Source organism: Bos indicus x Bos taurus, chromosome 2 (assembly GCF_003369695.1).
Source record: "Bos indicus x Bos taurus breed Angus x Brahman F1 hybrid chromosome 2, Bos_hybrid_MaternalHap_v2.0, whole genome shotgun sequence".
NCBI classification, from domain to species: domain Eukaryota; kingdom Metazoa; phylum Chordata; class Mammalia; order Artiodactyla; family Bovidae; genus Bos; species Bos indicus x Bos taurus.
The window spans coordinates 19,268,878-19,292,092 of NC_040077.1; the positions used below are offsets into that span (position 1 = coordinate 19,268,878).

Below are 23,215 nucleotides of genomic sequence, written 5' to 3' on the forward strand. Positions count from 1 at the left end.
ATTTCCTGGCACATTGAGTGCAGCACTTCAATGGGATCATCTTTCAGGATTTGAAATAGTTCAGCTGAAACTCCATTACCTCCACTAGTTTTGTTCGTAGTCGTGTTTCTTAAGGTCTACTTGATTTCGCACTCCAGGATGTCTGGCTCTAGGTGAGTGATCACACCAACATGGTTATCTGGGTCATTATCTTTTTGGTATAGTTCTTCTGGGTATTCTTGTTACCTCTTCTTAATATCTTCTGCTTCTGTTAGGTCTGTCCTTTATTGTGCCATCTTTGCATGAAATATTCCCATGGTATCTCTAATTCTCTTGAAGAGATCTCTAGTCTTCCCCATTCTATTATTTTCCTCTATTTCTTTGCATTGATCACATGCAAAGACTTTCTTATCTCTCTGTGCTATTCTTTGAAACTCTGCATTCAGAATAGATCTTTACCATGACTGATAATTGGTTTGAAAAGTTTAAGAAATGATTTTTGTTGTAAAATATAAGGTGAGATCAATTTACCACCTTTTCTTAAGATCAAAGTAGACTATATTATAGAAGATACAGAACCAGAGCAAACTTTCAAGACCAATGAAATAATTCTATAATGGAAAGAAAACTCTGTGGACACAAATATCCAAGAAGGAAGTGCACATCAAGATTTAACGTGACTACAGTGGTTTGAGACTTCATAATTCTTTCTACCATTTGACTTTCCCTCTGAGGCCTCTCACATGTGAACATTGAGCCCACAATCAACAGTGGCTTTTTTTCTTTTCCTTCTACTCAAAGTTAAAACTGACCAAAGTTATTGGCTTTTTACTCTGCTGGAACAAACTATCTTATGTTTACATACTGGTTTAAATTGTTATTTATGTGCAAATTGTCAAAATGTAAATTAAATATAAATGTTCACACTTTAGAAAAAAAGATTTAATGTGACTAAAGACAAAGTAACTCTCACTCTGGGGCAGTGCACAGAAGTAGCAGAATATTAGTAGATGCAACCATCTATCCTGAGACCTAGAGTTCCACAAATGCTAACCAATTTTAAAACTTTTTATAATGAAATAAAACTTTAAAAATTATGCTACTAAAAATACAAAGTGCAGGAAACCCAAACAAATTCTCTCTATTTAATCCCTAACTTATGCTTTGAAAGCTCCAATTAATGCATAACCACTTTTAAAGTCAAAGAATAATGACATCTTTCAAAATTTTTAGTTTATAGAAATCTATAGCATTAGCTCTGAAGTATTGCTTTCTGCTGCTTAAACTCAGGAGGACTCAATTCATTTGTATCTAGAAATAATAAGAACGGCAAGATTATAAATCTACAGGATTATAAACTGTCAAATTACAAATCTGTTCAGAAAATAGACTGTGTTCAGGGAAAATCTTCTTATTTTCCCCTGACATCTATGAAAGCTTATAATTGCTTCTAAATTAATGGCTGGGTTTGAAATGCCAAAGTTAACCTCCCCAAAATATATACAGACAACCAACCACATTCACTCATAAAATTTTTCTACCTTTTTAAGGTTCTTGGATCAGAAATAGAGGAACCCCCATAAATTTTCACTGGGAGTCAGTTTCTGGCACCTATGGATTTCCCTTTCTTTTTTTCCAGCTCTGTTATCTTTCTTTCTTGTGGTATTTTATCCATGTTTTCTATGTGGTTATAGAAGGCAACCCTGGAGAAAGAAATGGCAACCCACTCCAGTACTCTTGCCTGGAAAATTCCATGGATGGAGAGTCTGGTAGACTACAGTCCATGTGGTCACAAAGAGTTGGATACGACTGAGCGACTTCACTTACTTACTTATAGAAGGCAAAGGGTCAGTCCACTACAATGCCAGAATAAAAGTCTTCACAAAGAATTTTTAAAACTGGCCTTACAATCTAATATTATTAATACAAATTGGTGAATTGATACTGTGAATACTCAACCTTTCCAGTCAGAAATTTCACTTTCTCTTTTAGGTAAATCACAACCTTCTTATGATTCTGTCCTTTACCCCCACTCTGGAACAACAGGAACTTTAGTCATAGAGTATCTTTTTACAATATGACTAACTCTACTGTAGCAGTGTATAGAGTGTAGAAGGCTCCTATAAAGTGATTCCAGAGACTGGAAAGAGAATAAGATCAATACAATGGATAGTATGATATTTTATCAGCACAGTATAACAGAAATAGCACAAGAATGAACCTTAAAAGCACTTCAGTTTTAATCACAATTTCCCACTGCACAGGTGACCTCAAGTAAGGTGTTTAACCTCCCTCATCCGCAATCTCCTAATTATTTCTAAGAATACATCACTACCCACTTAGGGTTATTTTAAGATAACTCAATAGGAACTCAATAAATAATAGCTATTGTTATCTTAAAGAACATTTGTAAGTGTTTTCTAATTAAAAAAATATTAACCATTATCCCTAGGAGACTAGACTAGAGAAAGCTATGATTCAATTCAATCCTGTTTATTATCCTGTCTGTGATAAAGTAATGGTGGGAATTGAGTATTATTCAGTTATTTGGTTTTAGTTATTAAATAATTTATGCAGCACATATTTAACCCTACAGCATTTAAATTCCATCTTCATGTTCACAGAATTACCCTTTGCATAGTGGGTAGCTCAGTGAGAAGCAAAGGTTCCCTGTGCAGGCTCTGCCAGTCAGATGTACTCTTGTTTTCTTCCTTCTCCCTCACTGGACTTGGACTCAGGAGGCAACAGTGCAAAAGAAATGAAGCCTTTATGGAATCATTCTGCTTGGAAGGGCAGCAGCACTCTTCCAAAGTCCAAAGTCAACAGAAGAATTCTCTAATTCTACTACAACCTGAACAAAACTTTCTCTCATGATGACTGAATTCCCTCTGCTTTCAATTTATGCTCTCCAAACAATATATAAATTACAAATTTTGCTTTCTATATATCTTAAGATCAGAAAAGGCAATAACAAGTGTTCTACACCCTGAAAAAGAAATAATCTAATCATAAATGAATGCACCGGGGCTCTAATTTTTTTCTAATATCTTATGAGTGTTGCACATATGTCGGCCACATGTAACCTGATCCTTTCTGGAAAAACTGGCAAGTCAAGTGTCAGAACACCCAAAATAAAAGCCAGATCCTAAACAATGGGTATAAGGGTTCATACAGTAAGGTATAAATAGTTGTGACACTTTCTGTGATTAATCATTCACTTAACATACATACACTGCTAACATAAACCACTACAAAGCCACACTACTCCACAGAAAACAGGAGGTTTATGCTTTCAATGGTGCTGGGCACAAAGTGCCTATCTGCTCCTCACATAGAGCGAAGATGCTATGCCTTCAATACCCAAAGATAGAAAAATGAAGGTAATATCTGAGAAGAGAGGAAGTTGGTTTTTCTAAGTTGAAAAGATTCACTCCCCTCCCCCCAAAGATTTTGTAAAGCCATCTCTACATGACAAGTTTCTACTGTATTAGACATTATTCTACTGAAAATATAAACACTCAATCTTTAGATCCTGACTCAAAATACCTATAAAATGACATCTTTGACAATTAGAGAAACGGAATGTGAAATGGATAACCAGGTATTATAAAATTTCTGTTATATTGAGGAGTATGATAACAGTATTATATAATTGGTTTTACCAGGTCCTTTTAAGGGATATATATATATATAGATGTTTAGAAGGGACATGACAATGTCAGAATTTGATACACAAAAGAAAAAGAAAAGCATTTATTACAAAGTATTAGTCACTTTTAAACCTAGGGAGAAGCCATTATATTATCTGCTCTACTTTTATGTATGTCTATTATTTAATGTTACATTTGTTATTTATGTTTAAAATTTTTCATAGATATTTAAATAAAAGGAACAAAACAGAATAAACCAGTTACCTTTTCCCAGTCAACTCAATTTGTCCTTTCTTATTGAAGATGAACTTGGAATCATTATATCCCCATCCATTCCATTTCATAACTTCTTGCCTAATAAGCAGAAAAATATATGAGATCTATGCTAAACATCTCAAAACTGAACAGTGCATCACTGACTATTAACTTTCACAATCATTTAATAGAAGACCTTATTCTACTAATATTATGTTGCCTTAAATAAAACAAATACATTAAAAATGTCTGTGCACAAATATTTCTAAATATAGAATCACTGATGGTCAGCACCTGCTTCCTAAAGAGCTACAGCCACTAAATTTAATGCATAAAAAGGAAAAATGAAGAAAGAAGAATGGAAAAAAATTTTTAAGAGTACACATATGCTTCATTCTGTACATGTTATTGAGTTTGCATTATATAATGGTCTATATGTAATTTCCCGTTCAAATTTCACTTGAACAGGAAACAAATTTCTGCATAAATTAGAAAAATCACAATTATCAATCTTCTGTTAGAATAAAAAATACCAATTTACAAAGTCATTTTCATCAAAATCAATGACTCACCCATCCAATTTTACACATTACAAAAGAAGTAGACAGGCCTGGACCCATGTAGAACACAATAAGCAACCACACTGAAGTACTGTATCAGCATTAATACATATTTTAGCATGGTACCGTAGTACACTTGGGTCACTGAAATAAACTAATGGTGAATCTTCTTATTGCAAATTCAGCGATGCAGTTTATGATGAAAATAGCTGAAGAAAACTCTTGTCTATGAATAAAGTTACTTGCTTCATTAAAATTTCAAAATACATCACAGGAAAAAAATCTATGTGTGGTGATGAATGTTAACTAGATTTATTATGGTGATAAATTCACAATATATACAAATACTGAAACACTATGCTGTATACTTAAAACCAGTATAATGTTACATGTCATGTTTACTTCAATTTTTTTTAAATTTCAAAATAAACAATGATGTACTATTAAAGAGTATCCTAATTCTCCATAATTCTCAAGGAAGAAAATGACAGCTGACAAGCAAATCTTTTATTATAATCATAATTCTTTTCCTGATTCAAAGGCTTTTCAAACAAGTAGAATGCTAACACAATACAACTGAACCAAATACAGTCATTAATAGTGTATGAAATTCCTATCTGTACATAAAATTAAGAAAAGAAGCTAGGAATACGATCTTTAAAATTATAACTGCTATCAATAAAAACTATAGTCACTATACAAAAACAAACTGTTCAAAAACATATGCTTTGTTTTCAAAAACATCTTAAACAGTATCAAATCCAGATATTAGATTTGCAGATGTGCCTGTTATAAACTACCACTCAATATTTTCTTCTTATTTCACAATTCTACCCCACAGTAGAGACAGGTTTTGCAAGACAGCTCTTGGAAAAAAATCTCTACAGAAAGATCTACTGTCATATGACTAATACACACTTGTTTTCTTAAGTTTATACAATGTAAAAACAGATTCAGTAATCATTCACTTTGCCTTTTTTAATGATTGCATTCTCTTCACTTCTCTTCATTTTTATGAATATAACTTAGCTAGTATTTTTATATTTCCATAAGAGAATATGGAGATTTTAGCTACATCTTTACTTAATATTTTATAATGTGTGCATAAATTTTTATATATGAAATGATTTTATTAGTGAATTTAAACATTTGCCAGGAAATCACGCTATAAAATAGTAGTTTGGTATTACACAAAATAAATGCAAAAAGAGCAATATAGTCATTTTGCCTTGATATTACAATCATTAGCCATGGGAAATTATTTCACTACAGATAATGGATTTGGCATGTTTACACAGCTTAACAATGAACATCATTTTCCTTAAAAATTATACTTAGAATTTAAAAAACTTATCCCCAGATGGCCTCAAAGTAAAAAGCTAAATGTGATTACATGTGTTCACTCTTAACACTTCACAAGAAAAATTAATCGAGGTAAGCAGGAAATATCTGTTGCTGTATACTGAGAAATGAAGACATACTCAAGAGTCTGGAAATGAAATTCTCAGTTGGGTAATATCCTAAAGAACTTCCAAGCTTTCAACTATAGGCTAAGGTACCTTTTTCTCTTTTTTTCATTTCAATCAGAAATTCTACCTATGATATAGGCGTACCATATTCATACCAATTTTTGGAGGCTTCCCAGAAGTTGAAATAAAGGCATTTGTAATGCATTTGTGCCCCCCCCCCAAAAAAATACAAGCCTATGTTGCTAAAATACTATATAATTAAAATCTATGTTAGCTCAAAACCAATCTTCTATTATTTTCAAAGTATTCCACATGTTAAATAAAAAGTAAGCAAATTTCCTAGGCTTCTGGTTTTAAACTTTTACACATATGTCCTTTCAAATGATTAATATTTCCTAAGACACTTACAGACAACTATGAGTACCTTAAACTTTAAAATAACTTCTTATGTAGAAGAATGTATTGAGAACACTGAAGGCCATTACAGTATTAACATTTTAAAAATTAAAGCAAAACTTTACATAGTCATAGAATTTGAAAACTACAAAGGTCCTTAGAAACTATCGAGTTCAAGTGCCTATTTCTCAGATAAAGAAATGTGAGCCCCATGGAACATACTCCAGGACAGATCACATCTTGGGTCACAAATCAAACTTTAGTAAATTTAAGAAAATTGAAATCATATCCAGCATCTTCTCTGACCACAACACTATGCAACTAGGTATCAATTACAAGAAAAAAACTGTAAGAAACACAAACACATGAAGATTAGACAACACATTTCTAAATAACCAACAGGTCACTGAAGAGATCAAAAGGGAAATAAAAAATTTTCTAGAAACAAATGACAATGAAAACATGACAACGCAAAACCTATGGGATGCAGCAAAAGCAGTTCTAAGGAGGTTTATAGCAATACAATCCTACCTCAAGAAACAAGAAAAACATCGAACAGATAACCCAACTTTACACGTAAAACAACTGGAAAAAGAAGAACAAAAAAACCCCAAAATTAGTAGAAGGAAAGAAATTTTAAAGACCTGAGCAGAAATAAATTAAAAAGAAATGAAAGAAACAATAGTAAAAATTAATAAAACTAAAAGCTGGTTCTTTGAGGAGATAAAATTGACAAGCCTTTAGCCAGACTCATCAAGAAAAAAAAAGAGAAGAATCAAATCAACAAAATTAGAAATGAAAAAGGGGAGGTTACAATGGACAATGGAGAAATACAAAGGGTTATAAGAGACTATTATGAACAATATGGCAATAAAATGGATAACCTGGAAGAAATGGACAGAGTCTAGAAAAGTTCAATCTTAGAAAAGTTAGAACTTGAACTTAGAAAAGTTCAAGACTGAACCAGGAAGAAACAGAAATTATGAACAACCCAATTACAAGCACTGAAATTGAAGCTGTGATCAAAAATCTCCCAAAAAACAAAAGCCCAGGACCAGATGAATTCACAGGAGAATTCTATCAAACATTTAGAGAGAGCTAAAAAACATCTATTTCTGATTTATTGACTATGCCAAAGCCTTTGACTGTGTGGATCACAAGAAACTGGAAAATTCTCAAAGAGATGGGAATACCAGACCACCTGATCTGCCTCTTGAGAAATCTATATGCAGGTCAGGAAGCAACAGTTAGAACTGGACATGGAACAACAGACTGGTTCCAAATAGGAAAAAGAGTACGTCAAGGCTGTATATTGCCACCCTGCTTATTTAACTTCTATGCAGAGTACATCATGAGAAACGCTGGACTGGAAGAAGCACAAGCTGGAATCAAGATTGCCGGGAGAAATATCAATAACCTCAGATATGCAGATGACACCACCCTTATGGCAGAAAGTGAAGAGGAACTCAAAAGCCTCTTGATGAAAGTGAAAGTGGAGAGTGAAAAAGTTGGCTTAAAGCTCAACATTCAGAAAACGAAGATCATGGCATCTGGTCCCATCACTTCACGGCAAATAGATGGGGAAACAGTGGAAACAGTGGCAGACTTTATTTTTTTGGGCTCCAAAATCACTGCAGATGGTCATAAAATTAAAAGACATTTACTCCTTGGAAGGAAAGTTATGACCAACCTAGATAACATATTCAAAAGCAGAGACATTACTTTGCCAACAAAGGTCCATCTAGTCAAGGCTATGGTTTTTCCAGTGGTCATATATGGATGTGAGAGTTGGACTGTGAAGAAAGCTGAGTGCTGAAGAATTGATGCTTTTGAACTGTGGTGTTGGAGAAGACTCTTGAGAGTCCCTTGGACTGCAGGGAGATCCAACCAGTCCATTCTGAAGGAGACCAGTCCTGGGTGTTCATTTGAAGGACTGATGCAGAGGCTGAAACTCCAATATTTTGGCCACCTCATGCGAAGAGTTGACTCATTGGAAAAGACCCTGATGATGGGAGGGATTGGGGGCAGGACAACAGAAGATGACATGGCTGGATGGCATCACCAACTTGATGGACATGAGTTGTGGTAAATTCCAGGAGTTGCTGATGGACAAGGAGGCCTGGCCATGCTGCGATTCATGGGGTCGCAAAGAGTTGGACACGAGTGAGCGACTGAACTGAACTCAATGCCTATCCTTCTAAAACTCTTTCAAAAAATTGCAGAGAAAGGAACACTTCCAAACTCATTCTACGAGGCCACCATCACCCTGATACCAAAACCAGACAAAGACAACACAAAAAAAGAAAACTACAGGCCAACATCACTGATGAACATACATGTAAAAATCCTCAACAAAATTTTAGCAAACAGAATTCAGCAACTCATCAGAAAGCTCATACACCATGATCAAGCTGGATTTACTCCAGGAATGCAAGGATTCTTCAATATATGCAAATCAAGCAATATGATACACTATATTAACAAATTGAAAGATAAAAACTATATTGTCATCTCACTAGATGCAGAAAAAGCCTTTGACAAAATTCAGCACCCATTTATGATTAAAATTCTTAAAAAAAATGGGCACAGAAGGAACCTACCTCAACATAGTAAAGGCCATATATGATAAGCCTACAGCAAACATTATTCTCAATGGTGAAACACTGAAAGCATTTCCCCTAAGATCAGGAACAAGACAAGGGTGTCCACTTTCACCACCATTATTCAACATAGTTCTGGAAGTCCTAGCTACAGCAATCAGAGAAGAAAAAGAAATAAAAAGGAATCCATGTCAGAAAAGAAGAAGTAAAGTTCTCACTGTTTGCAGGTGACATGATACTGTACACAGAAAACCCTAAAGATAGTATCAGAAAATTACTAGAGCTAATCAGTGACTTTAGCAAAGTTGTGGGATACAAAATCAATATTCAGATATCATTTGCATTTCTATATACTAACAATGAAAAAATCAGAAAAAGAAATTCAGGAATCAATCCCATTCACCATTGCAACAAAAAGAATTAAATATCTAGGAATAAACTTACCTAAGGGGACAGAAGAACTGTACACAGAAAATTATGACACTGATGAAAGAAATCAAAGATGACATAAACAGATGGAGAGATATGCCATGTTCCAGGGTAGGAAGAATCAATATTGTGAAAATGACTACACTACCATATGTAATCTACAGATTCAATGCAATCCCTATCGAATTACCAATGGCATATTTCACAGAGCTAGAACAAAAAATTTCACAATTCATATGGAAACACAAAAGACCCCAAATAGCCAAAGCAGTCTTGAGAAAGAAGAATGGAGCTGGAGGAATCAAGCTGCCTGACTTCAGGTTATACTACAAAGCTACAGTCATCAAGACAGTATGGTACTGGCACAAAAACAGAAATACAGACCAATGGAACAAGATAGAAAACCCAGAAATAAACCCATGCACCTCCAGGTACCTTATTTTTGACAAAGGAGGCAAGAATATACAATAAGGCAAAGACAGCCTCTTCAATAAATGATGCTGGGAAAACTGGACAGCTACATTTAAAGGAATGAAATTAGAACACTTTCTAACACCAAACACAAAGATAAACTCAAAATGGATTAAAGACTTAAATATAAGACCAGAAACTATAAAACTCTTAAGAGGAAAACACAGGCAGAACACTCGATGACATAAATCAAAGCAAGATCCTCAATGACCCATCTCCTAGAGTAACAGAAATAAAAACAAAAGTAAACAAGTGGGACCTGATTAAACTTAAAAGCTTTTGCACAGCAAAGGAAACTATAAGCAAGGTGAAAAGACAACCCTCAGAATGGGAAATAGCAAATGAACAACCAACAAAGGATTAATTTCCAAAATATACAAGCAGTTCATACAACTCAATGCCAGAAAAACAAACAACCCAATCAAAAAGTGGGAAAAAGACTTAGACTTTTTCCCAAAGACATACAGATGGCTAACAAACACAGGAAAAGATGCTCAAGATCGCTCATTATTAGGGAAATGCAAATCAAAACTACAATGGGTAATCACCTCACAACAGTCTGAATGGCCCTCCTTAAAAAATCTACAAACAATAAATGCTGGAAACGGTGTGGAATGCTCTTGCACTGTTGGTGAGAATGTAAATTGATACAGCCACTATGGAAGACGGTATGGAGACTCCTTTAAAAATTAGGAATAAAACCACCACTGCTGCTGCTGCTAAGTCGCTTCAGTCGTGTCCGACTCTGTGCGACCCCATAGACGGCAGCCCACCAGGCTTCCCCGTCCCTGAGATTCTCCAGGCAAGAACATTGGAGTGGGTTGTCATTTCCTTCTCCAATGCATGAAAGTGAAAAGTGAAAGTGAAGTCACTCAGTTGTGTCCGACTCTAGCGACCCCATGGACTGCAGCCCACCAGGCTCCTCCGTCCATGGGATTTTCTAGGCAAAAGTACGGAGTGGGGTGCCATTGCCTTCTCCGAAAACCACCACATGACCCAGCAATCCCACCCCTAGGCATATACCCTGAGGAAACCAAAACTGAAAAAGACACATGCATACCATTGTTCATTGCAGCTCTATTTACAACAGCTAGAACATGGAGGCAACCTAGATGCCCATCGACAGATGAATGGATAAAGAAGCTATGGTGCATACACACAATGGAATACTACTCAGCCATAAAAAGGACTGCATTTGATTCTGTTCTGATGAGGTGGATTAACCTAGAACCTATTATACAGAGTGAAGAGAGTCAGAAAGAGAAAGATAAATATTATATTCTAATGCACATATATGGAATCTAGAAAAATGGTACTGAAGAATTTATTTACAGGGCAGCAATGGAGAAACATATATGGACATGGGGAGAGGGTGAGATATATGGAAAGAGTAACACAGAAACTTACATTACCATATGTAAAATAGATAGCCAACAGGAATTTGCTTTATGGCTTGGGAAACTCAAACAGGGGCTCTGTATCAATCTAGAGGGGTGGGATGGGGCAGGAGATGGGAGGGAGGTTCAAAAGGGAGGGGACAAATGTATGCCTCTGGCTGATTCATGTTGAGGTTTGACAGAAAACAACAAAATTCTGTAAAGCAATTATCTTCAATAAAAAAATAAATTTAAAAATAATGCGTGCCCAGAGAAGAGCTCATGATTACACAGCTACGTTAACTGTGAGCACCAGAAAGTGAACTCTCAGTCCTGTCATGCTTCCTCTTCAGGCATGTAATATTTGAAAACTACTAAGTCATGCTCTCAGGTAACCAAAATGGTTTAAAGGAAACTCTTCTTCATCACATTAACATTTTTCTAAATACTATTACATATTATTATAGTCATTCTTCTGCATTTGACCTAAAGGAAAACATTTTAAAAATCAAGGAATCTGGTTGTATTAGTACACCCAATGACTTATAGTCTCTTTATCTACTGGGATAATGAATTCTGCCATTCAGAATAATGACTCCAAAGCACTAAAAAACTGAAATGGATAATGATCAAAGAATCAACTTTCCGTAAGATTCAAATAAAAGAATTCAATTCTCAACTAACCACAGAGATTAATTAATCAGACTGATCTCTCAGACTTGCCAATTTTTAGAGCTAACTACAAATTTAATGTCTTCAAAATATAAGACCTCCCTCTTTCTGCCAAGAAAAAAGAAAACCTGGATCAATTTTACTACACACACACACACACACACAAATCCAATGTTTTACACATTGATATATGGGACCATAGTGCTTCCCAGGTGGCACAGTGGTAAAAAAATCTGCCTGCCAATGCAAGAGATGTCAAAGACACAGGTTTGATCCTTGGGTTGAAAAGATCCCCTGAGAAGGAAATGGCAACCCACTTCAATATTCTTGCCTGGAAAACTGCCTGGACAGAGAAGCCTGGTGGACTACAATCCACAGGGTCGCACACAATCGAAGATGACTGAGCACAAACACACAGATCTGACCACGGTATCAAACAGTGAAATAGCACAGTATTAGCTGGATTAACAAAAGAAAAAGGAGACACTGAAATACCATCACACGCACACAAGGTGGCAGTGTTCTCCCATGCTGCACATACTCAGTGGCCTGCGCTTCCAAATGCTGTTTTTGCAAAATTTTTAACTGAAATTTAGGGTTAGCATTATCTTTGTCAAAACCATACAACTCCTTCTCAAAATGGGAAGTTTTCGTTTTTAAGTCTCTGTATAAACATAGATTAATAGTAACATTACTATTTCTCTATTAGTGATAAATTGAAAGAATCTTGATATAAATGTGTATTTCCTATCATTAGTATTTCTAATCATGATAGTTTTCATTGGAAAATATGCTTTGAGCTATTTTTATTACATGTAAGCAAACAACAAAAAAAGTTCAGCTAGCTTGATAACTAAAAATATATACATATATATTTCCAATATAACTCCAATAGTCAAAATTCTAATACAAGATTCTTTACTGCTCAGTTCAGATAAAAACCAAAATTTTCCCTATATTTTCTAACTTAAACAATGAGAAAAACATCATATGATATCACTTTTGAAAAATAAAAACTAAAGTATGAAACTTAAGCCCCAATGCTGAATTTCTAACTAACCAAGCTCAGGATCAGTTAAATTCAAATCAATTCCACATGTATTATAATATTAAGATGTTAAAAATTTTTTTTAGTCTTTCAAGGTTATTTTTATACTAGTTAAAATCCTTACCTGGTAATGTGTTTAATTATTTTAAAACCCAAATAATCTAAAGAAAATCATGAAAGTGAAGTAAAAGATAAGTGTTGAGAAAGATACCAAGATTTAATAAATATTTCCCTGAAAAGATGTTACCAAAAAAACCTATAAATGAAACATATTCCTACTAGCTTCTCTTTTTTTTAATAAAAATCAGAAATTATTTCATTCATGCAAGTTCAGTACATGATACAATTGGTTGATGAATATTCCTACTTTACACAGGATCTATATTCGGTGTAGGTAAAGATTATCTGTAACCTTTATTTTTTATTCCTAGTAGGTTTTATTTTAAAAAATTGAAGCTGAGGTCCCATTAAAAATATAAAGGCCTAATGAGGGGAGAAATCTGCAGAACACCATTTACTTGTAAATTTAATTTAAAATGTATATGATTTACAACACATTTAAAATCATGTTAATATTTAGTCTACAAGTCCTACAAAATTATTTCTAAAAACTCAATAGCAAAACACCCATACAACTATTTACGATGCTTATTGTCTAGATCTAAGAGTGCAACTAATCCCCTTTCAAATGTTGCTGCTGCTAAGTCCCTTCAGTCATGTCCGACTGTGAGATCCCATAGAGGGCAGCTCACCAGGCTCCTCTGTCCCTGGGACTCTCCAGGCAAGAATACTGGAGTGGGTTGCCATTTCCTTCTCCCCCCATTCAAATAATTATTAATCTAAGTAGCTTAGCTATATGGAGAAGAAAATGGCAACCCACTCCAGTATTCTTGCCTGAAGAATCCCACAGACAGAGGAGCCTGGTGGGCTGCCGTCTATGGGGTTGCACAGAGTCAGACAGAGCTGAAGTGACTTAGCAGCAGCAGCTTAGCTATAAGTATAATAATTTATGTACTATAAAATGCAAGCCCCTTTACAAAAAAGAACTGTTAATTCACTAAGTCATATCGACTCTTTGTGACCCCATGGACTGTAGACCCCAGGCTCCTCTGTCCATGGGATTTCCCAGGCAAGAATACTGGAGTGGGTTGCCATTTCTTTCTCCAGGGGATCTACCTCACCCAGGGATCGAACCCGGGTCTCCTGCATTGGCAGGAGGATTCTTTACCGCTGAGCCACCAGGAAAAAACCACAAAAAAGAACAGAAAAAATCAAATAGAAAATGTAGGTAACCACCACTTAATTTACACTGCTACAAATCTCCCAGTTCTAAGACTGTTAAAAAAATTTAACTTAAAAAGATAAATGCCATCAGACTTTGAAAGCCTAATACTGTCAAATACCTGAACCACAAAATATTTCCTCTTGCCCTGATATAAAACTCATTAACTCTTCTAACTATACTTCTATTTCCTACAGAGAAAAACTGGCCTACTGAAGTGGCCAGGAGGCTTGACAATTTTTTCATCATGAGTTATCTACTGGCACTTCAACTTTTGGTCACTAGTGAAGGAAGTTAACACAAGTCAAACTATCTAAGTACAATTAATTCTGGGACCCTAAGAAGATCAGGTTTCTGAACAGGTCAACAAGATAACAGTGCGTTCTCCTTGCAAAGCCTGGATATTATCATGCAACCCTTTGAACTTCAATATGAATTTCAATCTTCCTATAATATACCCTAAATTAAAACTTTACCTGCCATAATAAAAATCTGGCCCCTCCATGTAATGAGTCAGTTTTATAACTTTAGCCTGTGTGATAGTGTAAATGGGATTAAGATTTTGGACACAGGAAGTTGTCAGCAAGAACATGGAAAAGAGGAACTAGTAAGCATTACTGGTAAACCACTCCATAGAGCAATGGTGTGCTAACTTTTTGTATGTAATGTCATTTTCATGGCTCAGCTATACAACCCCTGGGTATACTTTGGGGAGGAATTCACACATAGTTCCATCAGGAAACATGTGTGATATAGTCTCCAGAGTATTATTTGTAAGAATAGCTGGAGGCAACCACTGGCAAAATGAGTGAGTAGTAAGTAAATGCCCTGAAATATTGAGTTGGCCAGAAAGTCTGTTCAGTTTTTCCTGTAAGATACTAATGGAAAAACCTGAACGAACCTTTTGGCCAACCCAATACTATGCAGCAATGAGAAGCAGAGAGGTACACAGATACACTCAATATATACAGAAATATGAAGGTTTTTTTAACAGTAGTGAATGCAAAAGGAGAAACAATATGATCTATAGCATAACACCATTTAGGCAAATTAAAAATACACACACTAAATAATGTTACATATTTTATAAAACATATATACACATATTTAAGAATATTCAAGAGTACCCGTGGGAAAGGGGAGATGGGATTAGAAATCAGAGACTGAGGAAATAAAGATAAGAGTTCTCACAATTGTTCATAGGCAAATGCCATGAACTTAAAAAGTGTGATTGCCACAACTCTGAACCTGAAGCAAATACGTAGCTCAATCCTTTGAGTCTCAGTGCAGTTCTCTATGTTCCAAGAAAACAATCCTTCCTTTGACATACATACAGAAATTCCATGATGGTTCATTATAAAACTCATTGCTGGTTTACTTAGCAATCTCTACAAGTTGCAGTTTTCTTTTTAAATGACAGAATTCCATTACAAATGAGTCAGCATCAAATATACAGCAAATCACATACATATTTAATTTCCTACAGTCAACTCTTTTTATATAAAGTTTGCAAGACTCTGGTACTATGAAGCAACTTTTTAAGACCTGAATTCAAAGGCCAAAAGTTAATGTCCCTAATGTCCAATTCCTATTATACTCGATATAAATTAATGAATAGAGGAAAAAGAAATATACAGTTGTGGGGGAAATCCTTAGAGGCACAAAGAGGCCTGGGGTAAATAAAGCAAGGCCAGCGTCACCCCTCGAGCGAACCTGGATTCATTATTCATTGCAGTCTCCTTGGATATGTTTCCTTACCCCCACACTTGTCTTGTTCAGTTCAGTTCAGTCGCTCAGTCGTGTCCAACTCTTTGCAACCCCATGAATCGCAGCACGCCAGGCCTCCCTGTCCATCACCAACTCCTGGAGTGTACTCAAACTCACGTCCATCGAGTCAGTGATGCCATCCAGCCATCTCATCCTCTGTCGTCCCCTTCTCCTCCTGCCCCCAATCCCTCCCAGCATCAGAGTCTTTTCCAATGAGTCAACTCTTTGCATGAGGTGGCCAAAGTACTGGAGTTTCAGCTTTAGCATCATTCCTTCCAAAGAACACCCAGGACTGATCTCCTTTAGAATGGACTGTTTGGATCTTCTTGAGAAGACTCTCAGAGTCTTCTCCAACATCACAGTTCAAAAGCATCAATTCTTCAGCGCTCAGCCTTCTTCACAGTCCAACTCTCACATCCATACATGATCACAGGAAAAACCATAGCCTTGACTAGACGGACCTTTGTTGGCAAAGTAATGTCTCTGCTTTTGAATATGCTATCTATGTTAGTCATAACTTTCCTTCCAAGGATTAGCGTCTTTTAATTTCATGGCTGCAATCACCATCTGCAGTGATTTTGGAGCCCCAAAAAATAAAGTCTGACACTGTTTCCACTGTTGCCCCATCTATTTCCCATGAGGTGATGGGACCAGATACCATGATCTTAGTTTTCTAAATGTTGAGCTTTAAGGCAACTTTTTCACTCTCCTCTTTCACTTTCATCAAGAGGCTTTTTAGTTCCTCCTCACTTTCTGCCATAAGGGTGGTGTCATCTGCATATCTGAGGTTATTGATATTTGTCCCAGCAATCTTGATTCCAGCTTGTGCTTCCTCCAGCCCAGCGTTTCTCATGATGTACTCTGCGTATAAGTTAAATAAACAGGGTGACAATATACAGCCTTGAGTACTCCTTTTGTACCCTACCATATTCTACCAACTGGAAATTCATTATTGTTTGAATTGAATTGTTTCAATTTGTTTGAATTGTTTCAATTTGTTGAATTCTTTCATTTCCATATTGAAAATGGAAACACAGACTATCAGTCATTCATACCTATGGTAGTATAATTTCCAAGTATTTTGTCCTAGAGGGTCTGGCAACCCACTCCAGTACTCTTGCCTAGAGAATCCCACTGACAGAGGAGTCTGGTGGGGTACAGTCCGTAGGGCCGCAGAGTCAAGACACGATTAAAGCGACTTAGCAGCAGCAGCAGCGCGCACACATACACGCAAACTTGCTATCTGCCATTCTGAAGACCTGGAAAGGCACGATCATTCTACTGTTCACTCTCCATGTATCGGTCTATGTAACTGAGGAAAACAGCCCAAATCTGTATCAGGAAATTGTCTCAGCAAAAGACAAAGAACAAAGATATACTTCCCTTGATTATGTGTGCTCCCTGAACTATACTTCAAATTTGTTTTATCCACTGTCCACTTGTGATCTAATCAATGTGGCAATTTAGGTAATCAATTCCAGAATTTCTCTACAATGAGCTAGGAAAATGTCACTTAACTTTCGTTGCTCTCTCCAGTTTGCTAGAAAATAGAAGAGGAACTTTATCACAAGCTTATTATACTGACCAACCTGTAAGTGACCAAAGGCCATTTATGCTACAGCCTTTCATTTTTGCAAAAACTATAAAACCAAACAAGACAGTATGAATGTCTCTAAAAATCTGTATGTCATTTTACCATGAAAACCAAGCCTCTGAGTTTCCTTTCTTCGCTGTCCTCCAGGGGACAACTCAATACCTTGACAAGACCTTCAAAAGGCCAAGACTGGAGTCCACATCTGCTTGATATATGTGGTATTCTAGCTGTAAAAAGTGTTTTTTTTTTTAAACTTAAAATAGTAACAATAATAAGCAGCAGCCCCTTCTACTTTAAATGACAAGTAGTTGGAATTGTTATCTTTGCTTCTGGCAAACCCACAGAAAAAAATGAACACCACAAAGTTTAGGGGAGAGAAAAGGAAATACTAAAATCTGGACCCAATCACAATCATAGAGGTTCTCAAACTTCTTGGGAGTATAAATATTACCTTAGGTGTTCATTTTAAAATCAGAGTCCTGATGTGGAGAAAAGGGAACCCTTATGCAGTGTTGGTAGGAATATAAATGGTGTGGCCATTATGGAAAACAGTGTGGAAGTTCCTCAAAAAAAATAAAAATAGAATTACCATATGCTCCTAAAATTCTACTCCTAAATATTTATCCAAAGAAAATAAAAACACTAATTTGAAAAAAGATGTTTCACTGCATTGTTTACAATAATGTATGTTCACTGCATTATTATTTATAATAGCCAAAATTGTAGCCAACACCTACAGAGACGTGACTGACATACATATAATGGAATATAATTCAGCCACAAAATAGAATGAAATCTTGCTATCTGCAGCAACATGCACAGACCTAGAGGGTATTATCTTAAGTGAAATAAGTCAGAGAAAGACAAATACTGTATGATTTCACTTATATGTGGGAATCTAAAAGACAAAACAAATAAAGTCACAGCAACAGAGTCATGGGTACAGAGAACAAACAGGTGGTTGTCAGAGGGGAGATGGATGGAGGGATGAGAAACAGGTGAGGGAGATTAAGAGGTACAAACTTCTAGTTACAAAATAAATGAGTCACAGGTATGAAATGTACAGTATGGGGAATATAGCCAGTAATAATACAAATGATTTAAAACCAAGTTGCTCTCACCCAAACTATCAAAATCAGAAGGGACTGGAATTGAAGGAAAGGAGCAAAAAAGAAAAACCTTACACTCACTCCATTATAGGAGAGGATCGACCTGAGGAGAGTTTTGTAACAAAATAGGGCAGCAAGAGGACAAAGTGGGGGCATTCCCTCTGTGGAAGACAGGAGAAGGGAGAACAGGAAACGGAGATTTGGTTACAGGACAGAGGAGGTGGACAGATCTATATCCAAGTTTTACAATGGGTTACGCTGGAAGGGGGAATGAAAGCTATACAGAGACAATATTTACTGATCCAAATTCTGCAAAGTTGATCTCTTATGGAAATTTTCCTAGTTAATACATATTAAAAGGGTTACAAAGCATAAAAATTAAGACAATGATTTATCAGATAATTTGTCTTCAGAATAATACCTTTGTTCACATTCCAATATATTCCAAGGCCACATACCAAGTAGAAGCAGCAGTGGGCCATGACTCCTAAGAGCAATGGAAAAAAGCTGCGAAGTGAGAAGAGCTCAAGGGTGACCAACATGTGCATGACCCTGACCAGCAGCTTCCCATGTAGCATGAGAAACTGCTGATGCTCTCTACTCTTCGGCTTCTTCCTTTCCTCTCTAATGCATCAGTCAGTTCCATCGTTCAGTAGTGTCCTACTCTTTGTGACCCCATGGAATGCAGCATGCCAGGCTTTCCTGTCCATCACCAATTCCCAGAGCTTACTCAAACATATGTCCATCGAGTTGGTGATGCCATCCAATCTTCTCATCCTCTATCTTCCCCTTCTCTTCCTGCCTCAATCTTTCCTACCACCAGGGTCTTTTCCCATAAGTCAGTTCTTCGCATCAGGTGGCCAAAGTATTGGAGTTTCAGCTTCAGAATCAGTCCTTCCAATGAATATTCAGAACTGATTTCCTTTAGGATGGACTGGTTGGATCTCCTTGCAGCCTCCAAGGGACTCTCAAGAGTCTTCTCCAACACCACAGTTCAAAAGCATCAATTCTTTGGCACTCAGCTTTCTTTATGATCCAACTCTCACATCCATACATGACTACTGGAAAAACCAAAGCTTTGATAGACGGAACTTGGTCAGCAAAGTAATGTCTCTGCTTTTTATATGCTGTCTAGGCTGGCCATTGTTTTTCTTCCAAGGAGCAGTCGTCTTTTAATTTCATGGCTGCCGTCACCATCTGCGGTGATTTTGGAGCCCAGCAAAATAAAGTGTCACTGTTTCCACCTTTAATGCATAAAGTGACATTTATTAGAAATCTGTTTTTGCTATTAAAATGCCATGGTCTCCACTGAGGACTTCCTACTGCTTGCTGTGTTTCCACCTTCAGAAACTATTTCAGCACAAGGTCCTATTACTCCTTTCTATACAATTTACTTCAGTAGTAATAGTATCGCCTAATGCTGCTGCTGAGTCACGTCAGCCGTGTCCGACTCCATGCGACCCCATAGACGGCAGCCCACCAGGCTCCCCCATCCCTGGGATTCTCCAGGCAAGAACACTGGAGTGGGTTGCCATTTCCTTCTCCAATGCATGAAAGTGAAAAGTGAAAGTGAAGTCGCTGAGTCGTGTCCAACTCTTCGGGATCCCATGGACTGCAACCCACCAGGCTCCTCTGTCCATGGGATTCTCCAGGCAAGAGTACTGGAGTGGGTTGCCAGTGCCTTCTCCCACATAATGCTGTAAAGCTAAACTTTCCCAAGTGAAATGAAGTCGTTCAGTCGTGTCCAACCCTTTGCGACCCCATGGACTGTAGCCTCCATCCATGGGATTTTCCAGGCAAGATTACTGGAGTGGGTTGCCATTTCCTTCTCCAGAGGATCTTCCTGACCCACGGATTGAACCCGGGTCTCCTGTATTGGAGGCAGACGCTTTACCATCTGAGCCACAGGGGAAGTCCTAATAATTATCTCATTTCCTTCTCACCTCAATCCAATGATGTAGGCGTTATTATCTCTATTTAAGTCATGAGAAAACAGGCTGAGAGCCAGTAAGTTTTCCAGGGTCACATAAACAGGACACTTCACAATGAGGACTTAAGTCTTGGTCTTCTGACTCCAACACTCCTTAACTATCAAGCTGTGATTTCAACTTCGCAGTATGTTTAAATTTTTTCAAAATAATATGTTGGGAGAAAAAGGAAACTGCTGACAGTATAATCCTTAAAGCGTATCTCCTCATATAGAGGGATTTGCCCAAACAGTAAGTACGAGCCAACTGAGTAAGTATGGCCTAAGTGACGAACACTTTCACTTTTTTTCAGACAGTATTTACTGATAACCATAAGCAGTTTAAATTTGCACATCTAAGCTAGTTGCTTCACATCTCTCTCCTCCTCATTACCTCAGAGAACCAGAGTTAAGAAAAGTTTCCTAGGCTTCCTATGGTCATGTTTTGGTTTCTCCTTAGCAACCCAGGACAAAACATATAATTTCTTTTTATCTGAATTTCTAGAAAGTTGCTTTCTTAAACTATAAGATTGAAATCAGCTCAAACATGACAGCAGTCATTCTCCTAGGATTCCAATAATGTCCAATTCTTCATTTTTGGTCAAAGTAAAAGCTCCAGAACTACATGTTACGTTGCGTGATACTTAACAGTATTTTTTTAGAATTACTGTTCATATGAGAAATCATGGGGAAGAGGTAACAAACCCAGTGTGCCCTTTCCTCAATTCTCAAAAACGAAAAGATCCCCAAAACAATAATCCTGAAGCCTAGTGTCAAATACACAAAGGTTTTCCAGAGAATGGTACGAGATGTGGAAGTCAGAAAATATAATGTGAGTAAGAGACCTTGCCTAAAACAAAAGAGATAGGAAAATTAGAAGTCAAGATTTTAAAGGTGCAGACTTTAAACAGTGGTTGGAGGCAGGATGTTCCTCGTGACGTGACGTTGGCTACAGCAGTCTCAGTGTGCTCTCCAAACGTGACACGTGTGCACCTCCCCTAGGGTGTCTGCACGCACTGCTCTTCTGCCAGGAATGCTCATCTGACTAGACATGAATACCGCTAAATTCTGTCATCTTCAAATATCTGTTCAAATGCCATGTTCTCCAATAACATCCTATTAAAATCTGAACCCTACCTCCTAACTCTGCTCCACTTTTTTCTTTTTTCCACAGTACTTATCTTCTACAAGACTTCACAGTTTAACTAAACATAATTACCCATTTCACTCATTAAAGTGTAAACTTCATGAGGGCAAAAATTTTTGTCCATTTTGTTGACTGATACAGCCCAAGGACCTAGAACACAAGTGACTGATAAATACTTGCTTAATGTGCAAATATGAGTGTGAGGAAGATTGTGAAGAAAAAACGAGCACAACTTGGTAATATCAGTACAGAATCACGAAAAAAGCTCTAGATTCGAGAGAAAAGATCTGGACTCAGACCTAAGCTTTACTCTTACTAGCTAACAAGTGACTATTTTCTGGCAAGTGTCTACAGTTACTAATCTATAAAATGTGTGATTATGAGGATCAGATGATATAAACAGGTACAAAAGCAGCAGAGGGATCATAGAATTATTAATTTGAATAAATTAATTCAAAAGAGAGTTTAATCTTAAAAGAGTGGCAGGCAGGTTCTTTACTACTGGCGCCACCTGGGAAGCCCCAGAAGTTGTTAGTGTCAATGTAAATTAATGTATATTATCCTTTATAGTTAGTGCTCTTTGCATCTTGGTTAATAAATCATTCTTTATCCAAAAAAAAAAAAAAAAAGAGTGAAAAGAGGGGCATGGCCTTGATGGCAAAGTAGGAAGACCCTGAGCTAATCTTCTCCCAAAGGAATACCAAAATTACAACTATATACAGAGCAACTATCTATGATGCAGAAAAGGTTTCCTGTAACTTTGGATATGAAGAAGGAACCATAAGACAGGTAAGTGGGGCAGAGACATTTTATACTCAAGACCCACAAGCCCAGACAGGCAATCCATGATCAGAAGGATAATGGAATCCACGGAGAGGTCCTCCTCAAGGCCTGAGGGGTTTGGGGCCCACATTGGACTTCCCAGCCTGGGGCCCTGCGCTGGGAAAACGAGCCCCCAGGATGGCTGGCTTGGAAAGCCAGTGGGACTTGCACACAGGACAGCTGGAGGGCGATAGGAACACAGACTCCACTCTCGAGGGGCGCATGCAAAGTCTCACACACTCTTAGTCCCAGCACACAGGCAGAAATTTGAAAGCAGACTTGGGTTAGACCTGCTTGCTAATCTTGGCAAAGCTTCCTGGGAGAGGTAGGAGACAACTGGGACTCGCCCTGGGAACAGACACTGGTGCAATATTTTGATAGCTCATTCTACCAGGAAAACAACAGCACTGCAAAGTGCCATTCTGGATTCCTCCCTCTAGCATACTGGCACTTGGGGCTAGTACAACCAGTGGACAGGCACCAGCCCAAGGACTTCTGAGGCCAATACACAGCGGGCTGCACAGGAATGAGGCAGAAAAAGGAAACAGAGAATATATTCAAACAAAGTAACAAGTTGAAATCCCAGAAGAACTAAACAAAGTGGAGATAAGCAATCTACTCAA

At 37.1% G+C, this 23,215-nt stretch overlaps 1 protein-coding gene across 1 annotated transcript in view; it reads right to left on the reverse strand.

Moving 5' to 3' along the window:
• The window catches only part of AGPS (alkylglycerone phosphate synthase), a 130,719-nt gene that overhangs the window by 93,609 nt on the left and 13,895 nt on the right, over positions 1 to 23,215 (reverse strand). The window contains exon 2 of the mRNA XM_027556969.1: positions 3,894 to 3,983. Within this exon, the coding sequence (XP_027412770.1) occupies positions 3,894 to 3,983 (90 nt within the window). The remainder of the gene's footprint in view (positions 1 to 3,893; positions 3,984 to 23,215) is intronic.